Genomic DNA, 15,697 nt, shown 5'->3' on the forward strand with positions numbered 1-15,697 from the left:
AGCCTCACATTCAAACCTCACAACAGCCCTGTTAGGTACCGAACTATTAACTGTATTTTTGTTTTATTTTGTTTTGTTTTTTGAGAGTCTTGCTCTTTTGCCCAGGCTAGAGTACAGTGGTGCAATCTCGGCTCACTGCAACCTCTGCCTCCTGGGTTCCAGTGATTCTCCTGCCTCAGTCTCCCAAGTAGCTGGGATTACAGGTGTGTGCCACCGCACCAGGCTAATTTTTGTATTTTTAGTAGAGACAGGTTTCACCATATTGGCCAGGATGGTCTCGAACTCCTGACCTCGTGATCTGCCTGCCTCAGCCTCCCAAATTGCTGGGATTACAGGCGTGAACCACCACGCCCGACCTGTTATGTTGGTTTGAGACAGAGCTTTGCTCTGTCACCCAGACTGGAGTGCAATGGTGCAATCTCAATTCACTGCAACCTCCACCTCCCAGGCTCAAGTGATCCTCCCACCTCAGCCTCCTGAGTAGCTGAGACTACAGGCAGTGCCACCAGGCCCAGCTAATTTTTGTATTTTTAGTACAGACAGTGTTTCAACATGTTGGCCAGGCTGGTCTCGAAGTCCTGACCTCAGGTGATCCACCCACCTCAGCCTCCCAAGGTGCTGGGATTACAGGTGTGAGCCACTGTGCCCCGCCCTATTAACTGTTTTATAAATAGAGAAACTAAGTTCTAAACAGGGCAAGCCACCTGCCCAGGGAAACACAGAAAATGGCAGACTGAGATCTAAGTTTAAGATGCCTGAGACCAAAGCCTGCCGCCACTTTAATCACAATGCTAATTATCATCATCTCACGAATAATAATACACAATTATACACAGGCATGCAGGACATTGAAGCACATCTACCTGCAGAGATACAGAACCAAAGGCAAGACCGACTGTATTGGCATTCAGCTGCCAGGCATGGTCCTGCCTTTCTTTGCTACAAGTTTCCTCTGGCCTGGCCTTGCCCAACTTGGTAGGGAAAGTCTATGGTTTGTTTTGAGGCTGATGCCTGCCCACTCCCCGGAATGTCTCTGACCAGCAAGAATGGAAAAGACCAGGCAGAGCCATCTCATTCTAGAAGACCATTATTTGATCTCCCATCTCCCTCCACTAACTTGTAAAACTTGGAAAATTGCCCTGACCTCACACTGATGGTTTGAGAAACAACCCCTGCCTTTCTTCACATCCTGAGCAGATCGTGCTCATCCGCCTGGCACAAGTCCTGAGAAATGCGTCTCTATCAGGATTAAATGGCAACCAGGACAAAAGGAGTCTGAGGAATGGAACATTAGCAGATCTCAAGGTGCACGGTCAACTGTCACAGGCCATGTGTGGTCAGCTATTGGGAACCCCAGAGCTAATGTCTTAATTTTGCCAAAGTAAGTTCCTCTTCAACCCTCACCTCTGCAACAACTAGGCATGGACCCACCCTCCCACCCTCTCCCCCCACTTTTTTTTGTCTGAGACGGAGTCTTGCTCTGTCACCAAGTTGGAGTGCAGTGGTGCAATCTTGGCTCACTTCAACCTCTGCCGCCCGAGGTTCAAGCAATTCTCCTGCCTCAGCCTCCCAAGTAGCTGGGACTGCAGGCACACGCTACTACGCCAGGCTAATATTTTGTATTTTAGCAGAGACAAGGTTTCACCATGTTGGCCAGGATGGTCTCAATCTCCTGACCTCATGATCCCGCTGCCTCAGCCTCCCAAAGTGCTAGGATCACAGGCATGAACCACCATGCCTCACTCTCTTAGCGGATAGAAATGATATAACTTAGCACCCAACAAAGTGCTTGTCTTAAAGCTCCTTGTGGGCATGGAACTGTCTCCCATCCATCTCCATACAGCCCTCAAAGAGCCCCAGACCTGCTCTACCACAGGATAATTAACTACTATTCACCAAGTACCTGGCACTTGCTGAGCACAGCCTTGGGTACTTTATATACTCAATCTCATTTAATCCTCACAATCACCCTTTGTGGTGGGTATTAGTCCCATCTTACAGATGAAGAAACTGAGTTTCAGAACATTTAGATGACTTGCCCTCAACTCTATACATAGGAAGAGGTGGAGTCAGGAGGGCAGGGGTCCTGTGCGTACTGTGTCCATCACCGTGTCTGTGTCCCAGCACATACTTTGGAATTAACCCTGTTAAGGCAGTTGTTTCATCTACAAATGCCAAAGATGGTGCAAGGTCCCTTCCAGAAAGAGTTCAGGGAGCCAAGCTCACGGACCTTCCATTTCTTTTCCTTAATCTCAACGGCCGCATTTGAATTTTGTCATTGCAAAAGTTCTCATACTGTGTTTGCCTCCATCTTTCCCCTTCATTGCATCCTCTAACTTATCCTATTCTTGGGCCTCTTATGATTTCATTCCTTGTAGACAGCAAGGACAGGATATGCTGAGGGAGGAGTGGGAAACACGTTTATTGAGGACCCACTGTGCCCAGGACTACAAAGATATATTTTATGTCTCCTCCCTCCTCCACCTGCTTAGCTTATCACCTGTAGTTTTTATTCAACTAAAGCAAAAAAAATTTTTTTTCTAATTAGATCCTGCAAGAGGAAATTGGTCTTTGCTCGTGTAATGCTGGTATTTCCAAAACAAAGCAAAGACAGTGACAGGGTCCCACAGATGTTGGGGACTGTAAGAACTCTAGGCAGCTGTAAAAACAGACAGCTTTCTAACGTCACGGTAAAAATGAGAGCTTCTCTCTTTTTTTTTTGCTAGGCTGGACTGCAGTGGCATGATCTCGGCTCACTGCAAACTTCACCTCCTGTGTTCAAGTGATTCTTCTGCCTCAGCCTCCTAAGTAGTTGGGGCTACAGGGACACACCACCATGACCAGCTAATTTCTGTATTTTTAGTAGAGATGGGGTTTTACCTTGTTGACCAGGATGGTCTCGATATCTTGACCTCGTGATCAGCCTGCCTCGGCCTCCCAAAGTGCTGGGATTATAGGCGTGAGCCATCGCACCCGGCCAAGTGAGGGCTTCTCATGCTGTCCCAAGAGAACACTAATAGAAAGTACTAGCTGCAACGTGTTTTTGTTTGTTGTTTTACTTTTTAATTTTAACTTAAATTTTTTTGAGACAGGATCTTGCTCTGCCACCCAGGCTGGAATGCAGTGGTGTGATTATCATTCACTGCAGCCTCAAACTCCTGGGCTCAAGTGATCCTTTCACCTCAGCCTTTGGAGTAGCTAGGCCTACCAGCACACACCACCATGCCCAGCAAATTTTTAAATTTTTTTGTTAAGACAGGGTCTTGCTTTGTTGCCCAGGCTGGTCTTAAACTCCTGGCCTGAAGTGATTCTCCTGTCTTGGCCACCCAAAATGCTGAGATTACAGGTGTAAGTCACCCTGCCTGAACTATTTGTATTTTTGGGGCCTCAGCCTGCTGAGTAGGTGAGTCTATAGGTGTGCCCTGCCAAGTCCAGCTGCAACTTTTATTTTAATGAAAGAAAAGGAAAGAGAAATTCATGTATTGCAGTGTCTGCCTAACGAGATCCATTTGCTTCAACTTTGTTTTTTTTTTTTGAGACGGAGTTTTCACTCTTGTTACCCAGGCTGGAGTGCAACAGCGCGATCTCGGCTCGCCGCAACCTCCGCCTCCTGGGTTCAAGCAATTCTCCTGCCTCAGCCTCCCGAGTAGCTGGGACTACAGGCGTGCGCCACCATGCCTAGCTAATTTTTGTATTTTTTAGTAGAGACGGGGTTTCACCTTGTTGACCAGGATGGTCTTGATCTCTTGACCTCGTGATCCACCCACCTCGGCCTCCCAAAGTGTGCTTCAACTTTGAACCAGATTTATACTCAATATTTGCAATGAGAAAGGAACCAAGTCACTCAAGCTTCTTCCTTCCACTTAAACTATTACTGAGGGACAGAGCAGCCTGTTGATCAGGAATAATGATGCTTCAGTGAGAGACTTCAACTCCAGTGCTGCCAATTCCTTGTTTGTGCCCTTGGCAAAGCTATACAATTTCTAGACTTCAGAATCTCAAACATGAGGCTGCTGATAGTACACTCCATAGGGGGCCATGGTAAGAAAAAACACGAAGAACACTAAGAGCAGGAACCAGCCCTGCTGACATTCAGAGGTTGGCAATCATCACTTCCTCTCTGCCATTCATTTTATGGGAAAGCTCTCTGTTGCCTTTGACCACACATTTTTGAGTCTATCCCTACCTGGCTGGCTAGAACTTTACTAAGGGGATACCTGAGTAGTCTAGGTAGGGTTTGCCTCAGCTCATATCCTGGATCTGCCATTAGCCAGCTGTGGGATCACAAGTCAGTTAGAGACTCTCTGAGCCTCAGTTTTCTCATCTGTAAAATAGGAACAGTGGGATTGGCCACCTCTCAGAGCAGCCATGAAGATAAATGAGATGATGTATGTAAAGCACTTGGCACTCCTGGGAAGAAAAAGAATTGACAGAGAGTATGGGGGAAAAGGAATTCAATGGGAGAAATGACAAGGAGCCTCCTGGGTGACTCTAATGAAGAAATGAAGGCTATGCGAAGGTCAGAAGCCAAGAATTTGTGCTAATTTCCTCCTCTCAGAAACCAACAATGCTTCCCTCAGAGCTGTTTTCTTTGGGGGTTTTGTTTTTTACTACTCCCTCTGTTTTCCTTGGGATCCCCAAACGGGGTGGGTTGTAGGCCCCAAGCACATTAACATCCCAGTGAAGTATGAGAAGGAACAAGTAAATAAGGAAAATCCAGTTTTTAAAATCTATTATGCACTGGGCGCAGTGGCTCAAGCCTGTAATCCCAGCACTTTAGGAGGCCGAGGCAAGTGGATCACAAGGTCAGGAGTTCGAGACCAGCCTAGCCAAGATGGTGAAACCCCATCTCTACTAAATATACAAAAATTAGCTAGCCACATTGGTGGACACCTGTAATCCCAGCTACTCAGGAGGTTGAGGTAGGAGAATCGCTTGAACCCAGGAGATGGAGGTTGCAGTGAGTGGAGATCGCCCCATTGCACTCTAGCCTGGGCAACAGAGCAAGACTCCATCTCAAAAAAAAAAAGAGGGGAAAAAACCTATTATGCTCCCAAGACCCCAAATTTAGACTATAACCTGCTCAGGCAATGGCCAAAAGCCTGTGTTCTACATCCTTGCTATTTGTTAACCCTCACTGTCCTCCTGTGGACACTGTCATTTACTGAGCACGGACTACATGCCAGGAATGCACAGGTAGCACTGTACATTCATCATGTGGTTTAATTCACCACCCTCTAAAGCAGGGCCTCTCTATGGATGAGAGGCTGAGGGCAGAGTCTGACAGTCAATGGGGCACAGTAACAGTAGCAGAGGCCAGGCTCACATCTGTAATGTCAGCACTTTGGGAGGCTGAGGTGGGAGGATCGCCTGAGCTCAGGAGTTCGAGACCAGCCTGGGCAATGTGGAGAGATCCTATCTCTTAAAAAAAGAAAAAGAAAAAAAAAAGTCAGCAGAGCTGGGACCTGATCCTGAAGGTGATGGATATCAAGAAGTTAACTTGTAGAGCATGGGGGCACAGGAGAGGAGAATGTCCATGAGGACTAAGCGGGTATCTCTTTTTCTGTCTGAGTGACAAAAAAAAATTTATGTGCAGCCCCCAAATCTCAGTGGCTTCTTTCAAATTTCTAAAAAGAAAGCCCATTTGTTCTGAGAAGTCACATTTCTTTCTGACATAAGTAACCCGGTTGCAGCAGGGAGTCCTCCTGATGCCACACAGGTAATGGGCAACTGACTGCCTGTGGAGGCGAGGTAAAGGTCTAAGGCAGCAGGGTCCTGTTCTCTAAAGGGCAAGGAAGACTGGCCACCCCTGGCTGCCTTGTCCTGAGGCAGAGCCCTCTGAAAACTGGGCTGGGAACCCCAGCCAGTCAGGAAACAAGAAAGGTGTGCTAAAAAATGAACCACTATAATCTTAAACATTTTATTTAATGCAGAAATTCTAAGGTACAAAAACATTTTGTAAATGTCAGCTGTGATCTACTTTCACCTATTTACAGAGTTATGTACAAATCAAATAAGTCATTAACATTTTCAATGTCAAAAATACAGCACACTGCTACAGTTCCATCAGTGCTCACTATCCCACCAGATCCCAAAAGGACAGACTTAAAGATGAAACAGCCATCAATAACCACTGTATTCCACAGGCTTTCTCCCCTAGGACATAGTAACAGGGAGTTTCCACAGGGAAAAATTCTCTTTTAAAAAACAGTAAAAATAGGAGTTACTTACTGTCTAGATGAACACATTTGGTTTTCACAGAAGCTTTTGCTGCTGTCCAGACTCATCATGCTTTTCTCTTTAGAGAAACATACCGAACTTTTTAAAAAGACAAGCATGTTAGTGTAATCCAGTGGCAATTTTTTGTCTAACAACTGGAGCAGCTAATTTCGTCTACATCATGTACAAATGGAAGATTCCCTCTGAATCTTCCTGAAACTTTATATGATATAAACATCAGATATGCAGTCGTAACTGTTTGCTTTTGTGAGACTTCTGATTGTGCTTGGTCAATTGAGCGTAGAACATAAACAAGATCCTCGAGGTGTCTGTGGTCTCAGCTGAATTTTAAAGAGCAAAAGAGCAAGAGGGAAGACAACCGGCCAAAATTCCCCAGACATCTTCACTGGAGGATTCAAATGTCTTTGCAAATTAGCCCTCAGATGGCAATGGGAAAGTGGCACTTAGCAACAACTGCTGTTACCTTTCCAGTGGTTAAACAGAAGTTTGCACCATTTAATATTGTGAGTCATGAAATAAAGGTGATGTCTATAGAGCTGTGTAAAAACAGGATCTAAAATTGGGAGTGGGGGGTAGCTGCCACTCAGAAGGTAAGAGCTGGTCTCAACAGGGTATCTCGAAGGAGCTCAGGAATGACATTAATACATCAGGAATAAGCACCAAGTGTTTGATCTCAGGAGTAAAACAAACACCAGATATGACAATGACTATCACCTAGGGAAAAAATGTGGTAGTCATATAATTCTCAATGAATATAGGCAACATTCCATTTAGTAAAAGTGCCATTTTAAGTGGTAAGAGGAGCTGGGCGTGCAATAATTTCCCCATAATCCCCACCCTGAGCCTGGTCTTCACAAGGCACCAATGTGAGTAAGGCACCAACATTCTGTTTGGGTAACTAAACTGAGTGTGAAGCTGAGAAACATTATAGCGGTGAAAATTATTAGGTCCCTGGAAAACAAGAGCCATGAAGAATGGTTTAAGTGGGTGGAATTATTTATCACTGAAATAAAAACACCAGGGGGATGACTTCACTGTGGTTTTTAAATACATGGAAGGTGACCAGCTGTTCTTTCTCCACTACATGCCGAACAAAAGGAAGCCGGCTTGAATTTCTGTAAGACATACAAAGAACTGTCTGATCAGCAAAGTAGGTTACAGAATCTCCTTCTTGGAAAATACAGAGTATCATCTACAGCCATATGTCTGGAATAATTCAGGCACAGCCCCGTCTGACACCAGGGGGAGAACATGCTAGATAATCTAAACTTTCTCCAGTCCCTAAACTCTGAAACTGGAATCAGAGCTACTGGCTTGCAGTCAGATTTCCTTTTGTCTATTTTCACCCTGAGCCTGGAAAGGAGGTAATATGGCAAGGATGACCCGATACCCTACTTGGACTCCTAACCTTCTGTATACTGTTTCACACCTCCAAAACAGAGTCAATTCACAGATCACTTAAAACGGAAGAAAATGCAAATACCTGGCTGTAATGGATGCCAGGAGATTCCCTGCCTTACTCACTACAGATCCCTGCTTTCCTGATCACGTCTTGGCCTATGCTCAGAATCGCACACCATTTAAAAAAATTATTATGCCAAGAGCTAAAACTATAAACAAGTTTAGCCCTTTAGGTTGTGGAGTTTAAGTGAAATTGTTCCTAGCATTTTTTAAACTGAGAGAGCATAAATTTGATTTTGAAATTAACAACTGGCTTGCCTTTAAGACAACGTGAAATGTAAAGATGCAATCAAGACATGTCCAATGAGTTCAGAATCACATCAAATTTCTTTGCAGGAGAGATAGGAGAAAGAAGCAATCTAGCTACTGGCTGCATTTAGCAACAGCATTTTCTGTTGGCACCATCTGTAATTACTATGGATGCCTTTCACTTCAAATCTTATAAAGCAGAGGTGACAAACTGGTTGTCAGTGGAGCAAATCAAGTCCATCCACGTCTTCTGCCGAGTCTAAATGCACTTAAATTTTTTAAACTTACTTGCCAATATTTTTTAAAATCGGAATTTTTCAAATAAAAATCCAGATTGCCGCTTCTCTTGAAAAATGAGAAGATCAGGAAATACTTCATAGCCACAGTCAGCTGGAAAACGGCCCCCTGTGGGTGGAACAGGGACGCTTCAGTTTGCCACAGTCACCACCATTCCCTATTGCTCTCTGACACTGACAAAGTATATTAATTATCATTTATTTATCATCACACAGCTGTTTTCCTTAAACCTCACCTGCTATACTGGTGACTCCTGAAGGCATAAGATCTACTAAATAAGAGCAATAGTAGTCTAGTAGTCTTCACCAATAGAAAATAAGACTAGGAGCCTTCACATTGGCATTGTCCATTTCTCTTCAATAAAGACAGAATATTTTCTCCCTTCTCAGGGAGCCAAGTTAGTGTTGAAGTTGTGGGGGTCAGAGTTTTCTTTCTTTTGGGAGGAGGGTGTGTCATTTTTCCTCCAGGAATAAAATTGATCCTCTTGCCCTTTATTTATTTTAAAGGAAAAGATGCTCAACTCTGAAAAAAAGACTCTCAAAATCATGTAACCCCACATTTTTGGAAGGACGGTCTTCCTGTTTATTTGCACCGAAGTCAGGAGACCCTAGACTAACAGTTGGTATTTTTTGAAAAGATACTTGTGGCTATGAAGTTGTAAGACTGAACTTTGACAAACATATATAAACTTAAAGATCCATAACTTACTACACATTGATCCCAATGATGTCGCCATTGCTAAAGACATTTTACTGAACTTCTGAGACTGTCTTCAGTTATTGCTAACGTGTCAATCAAAAACTCTGTCTCCTAACTTTATGGCCTGATCTCATTTTTGGCTCAAAATAGTATTATCCGGCTGGGTCACCATCTGAATACCTGGGCCTGGACTAGAATTACTTCTGATTCCTTCTGGAGATCAGTTGCCTCAAAGGCCCAAGACAGCCCTCTGGAGGAGCTTCTGTACCCTGTATGGCTGAGCTGGGTCTGTTGAGGTGGTCTCTGTTGCTTGTAGCCAGTCTCTGAGAAGAACACACCTTTATCTGAGTTTTAACCTCCTTGATCACTCTCCTGGCAAAGCTGACTATATCAGATGATAAGTCCTTTCTGTAGAGCGTTGGTAAATTAAGATGAACAACTAGCACACTACCTTCAGCTACCTGCAGGCTTCTTGGTTTCCTGGAATCCTGGATTTGCCCCTGGTCTCCTTTCTAGAGGATATTGTCTAACCTATCCACACAAGCCTTTTACTCTCAAGATCAAGGTCTCTCATGGAGATTATCCCTATTTTCCATTTCTTGTTTCCGCAATATCTAAAGGCCTGTGACTTGGCAGAACCTTTTTCTGAATTTCACCTTATTATATCCATTGTCTGGGACAGTTTCTGAGTCAAAAAATGCAGCTTTGCTTAAAACAGATGTTTTGCCTTAATCTGCAGGAAAACAATTTCCATTTCTAGCATAATGGGGAGAGTAGAAAAAGTGAAACTAATGAAGCAAAACTAGGAAGTTGGATTTCTCAATTTATTCTCAGGCAATCACACTGTCGTTTCATTACTTGGTATATTAAGAGTTTGATTTTGTTGATCAGAAACATTAGTATTTCAACATAAGTATTAAAACCCTAAATCCAAACTAAAATATCCCCTGATTTTTCAAGTAGCACTCCCTTTTTCCCTTCCATTTTCATAAGGAGTGCATTCATGTAGCAAGCTCTCTGCCCACACCCTTGGAGCCCAGTTAATGCTTCTCCTCCCAGTCCTCCATTCTCTCCCTAAGGCCACTTTCTCAGAGATGCCTTATTTCATGAGCAAAGCTGAATATCCTAAAAGTGGTTCCTAATGGTTCCTTTGGGACAGGAAACATCTCTTGGCCTCAATAAGAAATCTCTCATAATGTTCCAAGTGGATTTTCATATGTTAGCAAGTTTGGACTAACCAATCTCCTTCACAGAATGTATGCCTAGGATGAAATGGCGGGGCAGTCATGTGTGGGTAGGAGCTCTGCACTCATTCCAGATTTCACAGGAACATGAAATGACTCTCCTCTGAGTTGCCTGGTTTTATGGGGAGATAGTCTTGCAGCTCACTGTCTCTCCCTCAGAGCAGCTGCAGGAAATTTGATGCCACAGAACAGACAAGCACGTTCTTCTCCCAAAAGCTGCCAGCTGCCTTTACAGAGTAGTGAGTATGACATTTGCATCAGAAATATACACAAACCTTTTCTTTCCAGCAGGGGTGCAAGCCCCCCTTTCCCCACCTGCCAAGCATGTGTTTGGAACGGAAAGTCCTGCCCCATCCCACCTCCCACCCTGCCTCAGGGTGTTTCTCAGCATACTCCTTCATGTTGGTCCTATCTGACGAAGGAGTGAAAACCACAGTCCCTGGGGTGAAATGCTGAGAAAACAGGCTGGCAAAATCCAACAGCACCCATGAGAAAGGTAGTGAGAGATATCCACACCTGCTGTAAGGCATAGGGAGAAGGGTTTCCACAGGTGAGACCAAGACATCATTCACTACACACATGCTAGTCATCAGATGAGATGTGAACAATTGTTTTTTCTTTAGAAATAGAAACTCTGTAGAAAGTCATTCATAAAAATGGAACATTTACTTTTGTGACTGCCTCCTCCATTCTCCCTTCTTAAAAAGAGGTTTGTCATTAGTCAAAACCAGTTCAGCAGATTAACTGGCCATCACCTCCACACACTGCTATATTTCAGTGAATTCTGATCTCTAATATTCAGGACACAACTTTAGACCAGAGACTAACCAAAGCACGAACTGCAACTTCCAATAATTCAGACCAGCTGGGTAGCGGTCTCTTAAGAATAAACTTCCAGACACCAACATCTGAGATACAGCAATAAACGTAACCCATGGAACAGCAGGCAGATCTGGCCCCTGCATGATGCCTACTCAGACCAAGAGGAGGCTGCCTGTGCTGAGGTCCTGGGGCCTTCTGCATGTTGACCAACCTATCTCAGATGGAATGGTCAAGATAATCGGCCAGGCCCTGTGACCTTCACTTCAGTCAGTCATGCCACCCAGTAACACAAAGACTCATTTCATAAAAGGTGACTGTATATTCAGTCACTTTCTTGACTTTTGACTCAAAGCTTATTTAACACCTATGGCAATGTTAATTCTACATCAAAAATAAATGAGGACATTTTCTGCAATACAACACGGATTCCAGATAGACTGGCACTTGATTTCTGTGGCTGTGATGATGTTAAAAGTGCCTTTTTTCACAAAGCATTTCAAATCAAGGTAGCCAATAGCAAACAGGCAAAGTTTGCAGAGCTCAATGAAGTCTGAATGATCAGTGCAGGTATCTTCCTGTTTTTCTTTACATATTTCTTCCCTACCTCCCACGACTGGCTCTGATCCAAGGATTAACCAAATGTTGTTGTCAGACCTTAAGGACATGCCTTTCAGATCTCCATATCATTTTAGAAAATTGGAGAGTTTGCCCAGATATCTGGTAGAGGGTTGGGGCAAGGGAGAACAAGTACTGGCCAGCATTTCACTCCAAATATCCTTGCGTGAAACCTCAGCTCCAGCCATGCAACCAGGGAGATTAGCTGGGGAATCAGAGGGAGGCAGCAGCTAAAGTGGCAATGCTTAGACTCTTCCATTTTGTTACAGAGAGGCGACCACGTGGAGTTCATCAGTGCAGCTGCGGCAACCAAGTTCTGCTTTGCATGCCCCAGAAGAGAGGAGCTTGGAAGGAAGGGCAGGAGGTTCCTCCTCACCTAAGGAGAGAAGAGAGTACAGAGTCACATTATCATTGCATTTCACTGGGCTGGGTGCTCATGCCAGAATGTGGCTGGATCTGGGTTTGGTCTATGGGCTTTGTATAAATGAGGCAAGAATCCCAACCTGCTCAAGATGGTGCACTCTCATCCTCCTAACAGGCTCTAGTTCCCTTAGTTGAGGAAGAAAAAGATCTTTCCTAAAAGTCAGGGGTTTGTATGCATGACTCCAACCAGTTACAGACATGGTAAGGTGCAGCCTGAGATGGCATCCAGCTGATGCTCCCTGGGGAAGCAAGCCCTCCTACAGAGCCCTCATACCTGAGACCCTGTGCTGAGCTAGGATAGAGAGAATACTGTACCCATGAACCCCAGGCTCAATGAATGTAGCTTTAAAGAAAATGGGGGGGGCAGTGAACACTATAGGTCTAAAAAAGGCACGTGTCCACAAACTGTTATCCAAGACCCTTGGAGCCCAATGTGTTTTGGTGTTCTGATGTTTCTGGAGTTTAGAAACGTGATACAGTGCATACACTGTATGATGAACAACACCCCTTGCAGGGTCTGGGCAGCTCACCATAATTTGGCATTAGTATTTCTGCAACTCAAACATGGGAGTATTCCCATCACCTGGGATAAATCAAGACTACCAAACGAGCTGTGTTCTCATCAGGTTTCATTGCTCAGTAAATTAACACCAAAATTGGAAAAACGCTTTGACTGATTACAGAAGCAAGGCCGAAGGCTGTGGTCTATTAGGACCTGGCCCCAAAGGCACCTTACCCAGGCCTGAAGAGGAGGACACGCTCTCTGTCAGCGAAGACGTTTCTGTCTGGTCTGTCGAGAGTCCTTCCATCAGTGGCAGAGACAGCTCAGATGAGGGCACAGACGAGTCATAGATGCCTGAGTCCCGCGGCATGTCTGAGGGGCTGCCGGCTTTCACCGTGTGCAGCAAGGGCTGCAGGGCGGCACCACCGTCAAGGGCTGGCCGGGCCTCCGCGTCTTCGTCCAGGGCCTCATGCTGACTCTCGAGGTGGGAGTCGGCTGGCCCAGTTGCCCCAAAAACGGCCGCCTCTCCCTTTAGGCAGAAATCGCTCTCAGGCCCTGGTTTGCATATGACATCATTTAAAACCAAGCCCGAATCAAATTTCTCCAAGACTGGCTCCCGGTAGCACAGTGGAGGAGGATGAAAGGGAACGAACTGCTTTTCGAACCAGTCAGGCTCCTCGTCGATAAATTGGTGCATGTTGCAAATGGCGACGTACAGGGACCGGCCCGACTTGCTCCGGAAGTAGTTCCTTCTGCTGCCATGTCGCCCGTGCTGCCCCGGCTCCCGGAGGCCGTGGTCTTGCGAGTGCAGGTGGGAACAGAGCTGGGGAAGATTGTCCATGAGTTTGTACTTGGTACTCAGGTCTAGGACACCAGGGACGTCTCCCTCACAGGAATAATCAAAGTAGACAGCGATGAACTTGCTGAGTGCTGCGGACGAACTCTGCTTGGCCTGGCGGAGCTTTTCGGCAATGGCTGACACCGCCACCAGGAAGAGCTCTCCTTTCCCGGAGCCTCCGCCACCTCCTTTGTGTTTGTAGTTCTTCTTGTCCACAAAGTACTTCATGCCTTTGGAACAAACCACAATGATGAACTGGGATTCATGGATCTTCTGGATGACCCATTCTCTCTGCCCTTCCCTACAGAGGCTGAAGTCTTCCCACAGGTCCAGAACCACCTGGAAAGAGAACAAGGCACCTTACCCATACAGAAGGCTCAGGAAGAGGCTCAGGAAGTAACAGGAAGGGGAATGTCAGAAGGAGGCCACCTCCTCTGCCCCTTAGCCCTTATTAGCACAGCTATGTGCAGGCTCCAGGTTACCCCATACAATGGAACAGCTAAGGTTCCGTGGGTGATGGTCATACCACCCTAGTCCCTCTGCAAAGACTTGCTATCCATCAGTTCATTTTAGTATCACATGGAGTCATTATCACTCCTGCCCTACAAGTGAGGGGACGGAAGCACATCACTTGTGGCACCTTGCCCAAGTTACACCCTACATAGGACATCCTCAAGGAAGCAAGAGGTGGCAGAGAGCACAGGACAGAGAAACTGAGGTTGGCTGATCTGGTGAGTGAGATGCCTGGATTGGAGGGGCAGATCCTGGAGAGAAGGCTGGCAGGCTCTGAGAGGAGGATGTGGATGAGTGACTCCAAAGTGAGCTGGAAGATGAGGCTCAGGCCTGGATGCCAGTCACCCACAATTATAGGTGACTCACATCCAGAGAGTGACTGACAAAGAGGACCATGCTCAACCATGCTATTTACCCGTTGGTCCAAGGCTGGAGAGGAAGCTAGTGAACTGCACTAACATGGTCATTCTGAGTAACTCACTTAGGAGTGACTAGCACCTTCCTCTATGGCTTCACACAGGTCTACAGGACTACATCTCTACAAGGCTGGTAACTGACAAGGTTTTACCCCCAAAGGGGGTCTTGGTAGGGAGATTATGGGGGTGGGTGACAAAGGAGAGAAACCCAGACATGTGTGGCCCCTCAGAGGACTTTCTCAGACCACTTTCATCTAATTCTGCTGAAAACATCTCTTGGTGGTTGTGTTGGTGTCTTTCCATCTGTAGTTCAGATATTAATTCCCAATGGCTATGACCAAACACAGCAGCCCCATTCTCTTGCATTCTGAAATGACTTTGTTCTCTTCTCCTCTAAGATGTTACCAAAGGGGAAAAAGCCCCAACATCGATCCACTTGCTGAAAATAACCCTGAACTGTCTTATACTTTCCTTAATTCTTGCTAACATCACACATGCTAAAAGCTCAGTGGAAGTATAGATCAAGGTTTTGTTTTTTGTTTGTGGGTGTTTTTTTTTGTTTTTTTTTTTTTTGAGACAGAGTCTTGCTCTGTTGTACAGGCTGGAATGCAGTGGTGCGATCTCGGCTCACTGCAACCTCCGCCTCCTGGGTTCAAGCAATTCTCCTGCCTCAGCCTCCTGAGTAGCTGGGATTACAGGCATGCACCACCATGCCCGGCTAATTTTTTTTTTCTTTTTTTTTAAATTTTTAGTAGAGATGGGGTTTCACCATGTTGATCAGGCTGGTCTCAAACTCCTGACTTCGTGATCCGCCCACCTCAGCCTCCCAAAGTGCTGGGATTACATGAATGAGCCACTGCATCCGGCCATATCAAGCATTTTTTAAATGTTCCTGTCTTTGACCCAACAATTCCATTTCCAGGAATCTTTCTTGGGAAATCATCACAAATGGGACAATATTGAACATTGAGATGTTTAATTTGTATTTGTATTAACTCAGTTATGGCAAATCAATATGGAGGCTCATGTAGCTATTTAAAATTGCAATTTACATATAACTAATAGTGTAAAAAATTATTAAGGGATGACAAAAAATTATTTAAATCAGCCCCAAAGGCAAAACTGTATGTGTGAGTTCACCTATACAGAAAAAGACTGGAAGGAAATAAACCACACGTGAACTGTGGGTTCCTTTATCTCAGATTTTCCTTAATCAGGTTGGAATTCCAGACAATGTTTTATTTATCATCCCTTTTTAGTTCCAAATTTTCTACAGTAACTATTACACTAATAACTGGAAGAGCGTTTTCCCCAGAGGCTGAATAGTTGCAGCAGAGCAAACTTGGTTGCCTGTGGTATCTGAAAACTGTGTGCTATT

The 15,697-nt window shown here is 45.1% G+C and overlaps 1 protein-coding gene across 2 annotated transcripts in view; it reads right to left on the reverse strand.

Moving 5' to 3' along the window:
• Window positions 1-5,906: 5,906 nt before the first annotated feature.
• IL17RD (interleukin 17 receptor D) overlaps window positions 5,907-15,697 on the reverse strand; it is a 30,306-nt gene continuing 20,515 nt past the window's right edge. For both annotated transcript variants that reach the window (XM_021671653.2, XM_021671652.2), the window contains exons 11-12: window positions 12,787-13,729; window positions 5,907-12,003 (exon numbers count right to left, since the gene is read on the reverse strand). In XM_021671653.2, coding sequence (XP_021527328.2) covers window positions 11,891-12,003; window positions 12,787-13,729 — 1,056 coding nt within the window. In that variant the 3' untranslated portion in view covers window positions 5,907-11,890. The remainder of the gene's footprint in view (window positions 12,004-12,786; window positions 13,730-15,697) is intronic.

Source organism: Aotus nancymaae, unplaced genomic scaffold, assembly GCF_030222135.1.
Source record: "Aotus nancymaae isolate 86718 unplaced genomic scaffold, 86718_ANA_hifiasm-v0.15.2.pri h1tg000067l, whole genome shotgun sequence".
Classification (NCBI taxonomy): Eukaryota; Metazoa; Chordata; class Mammalia; order Primates; family Aotidae; genus Aotus; species Aotus nancymaae.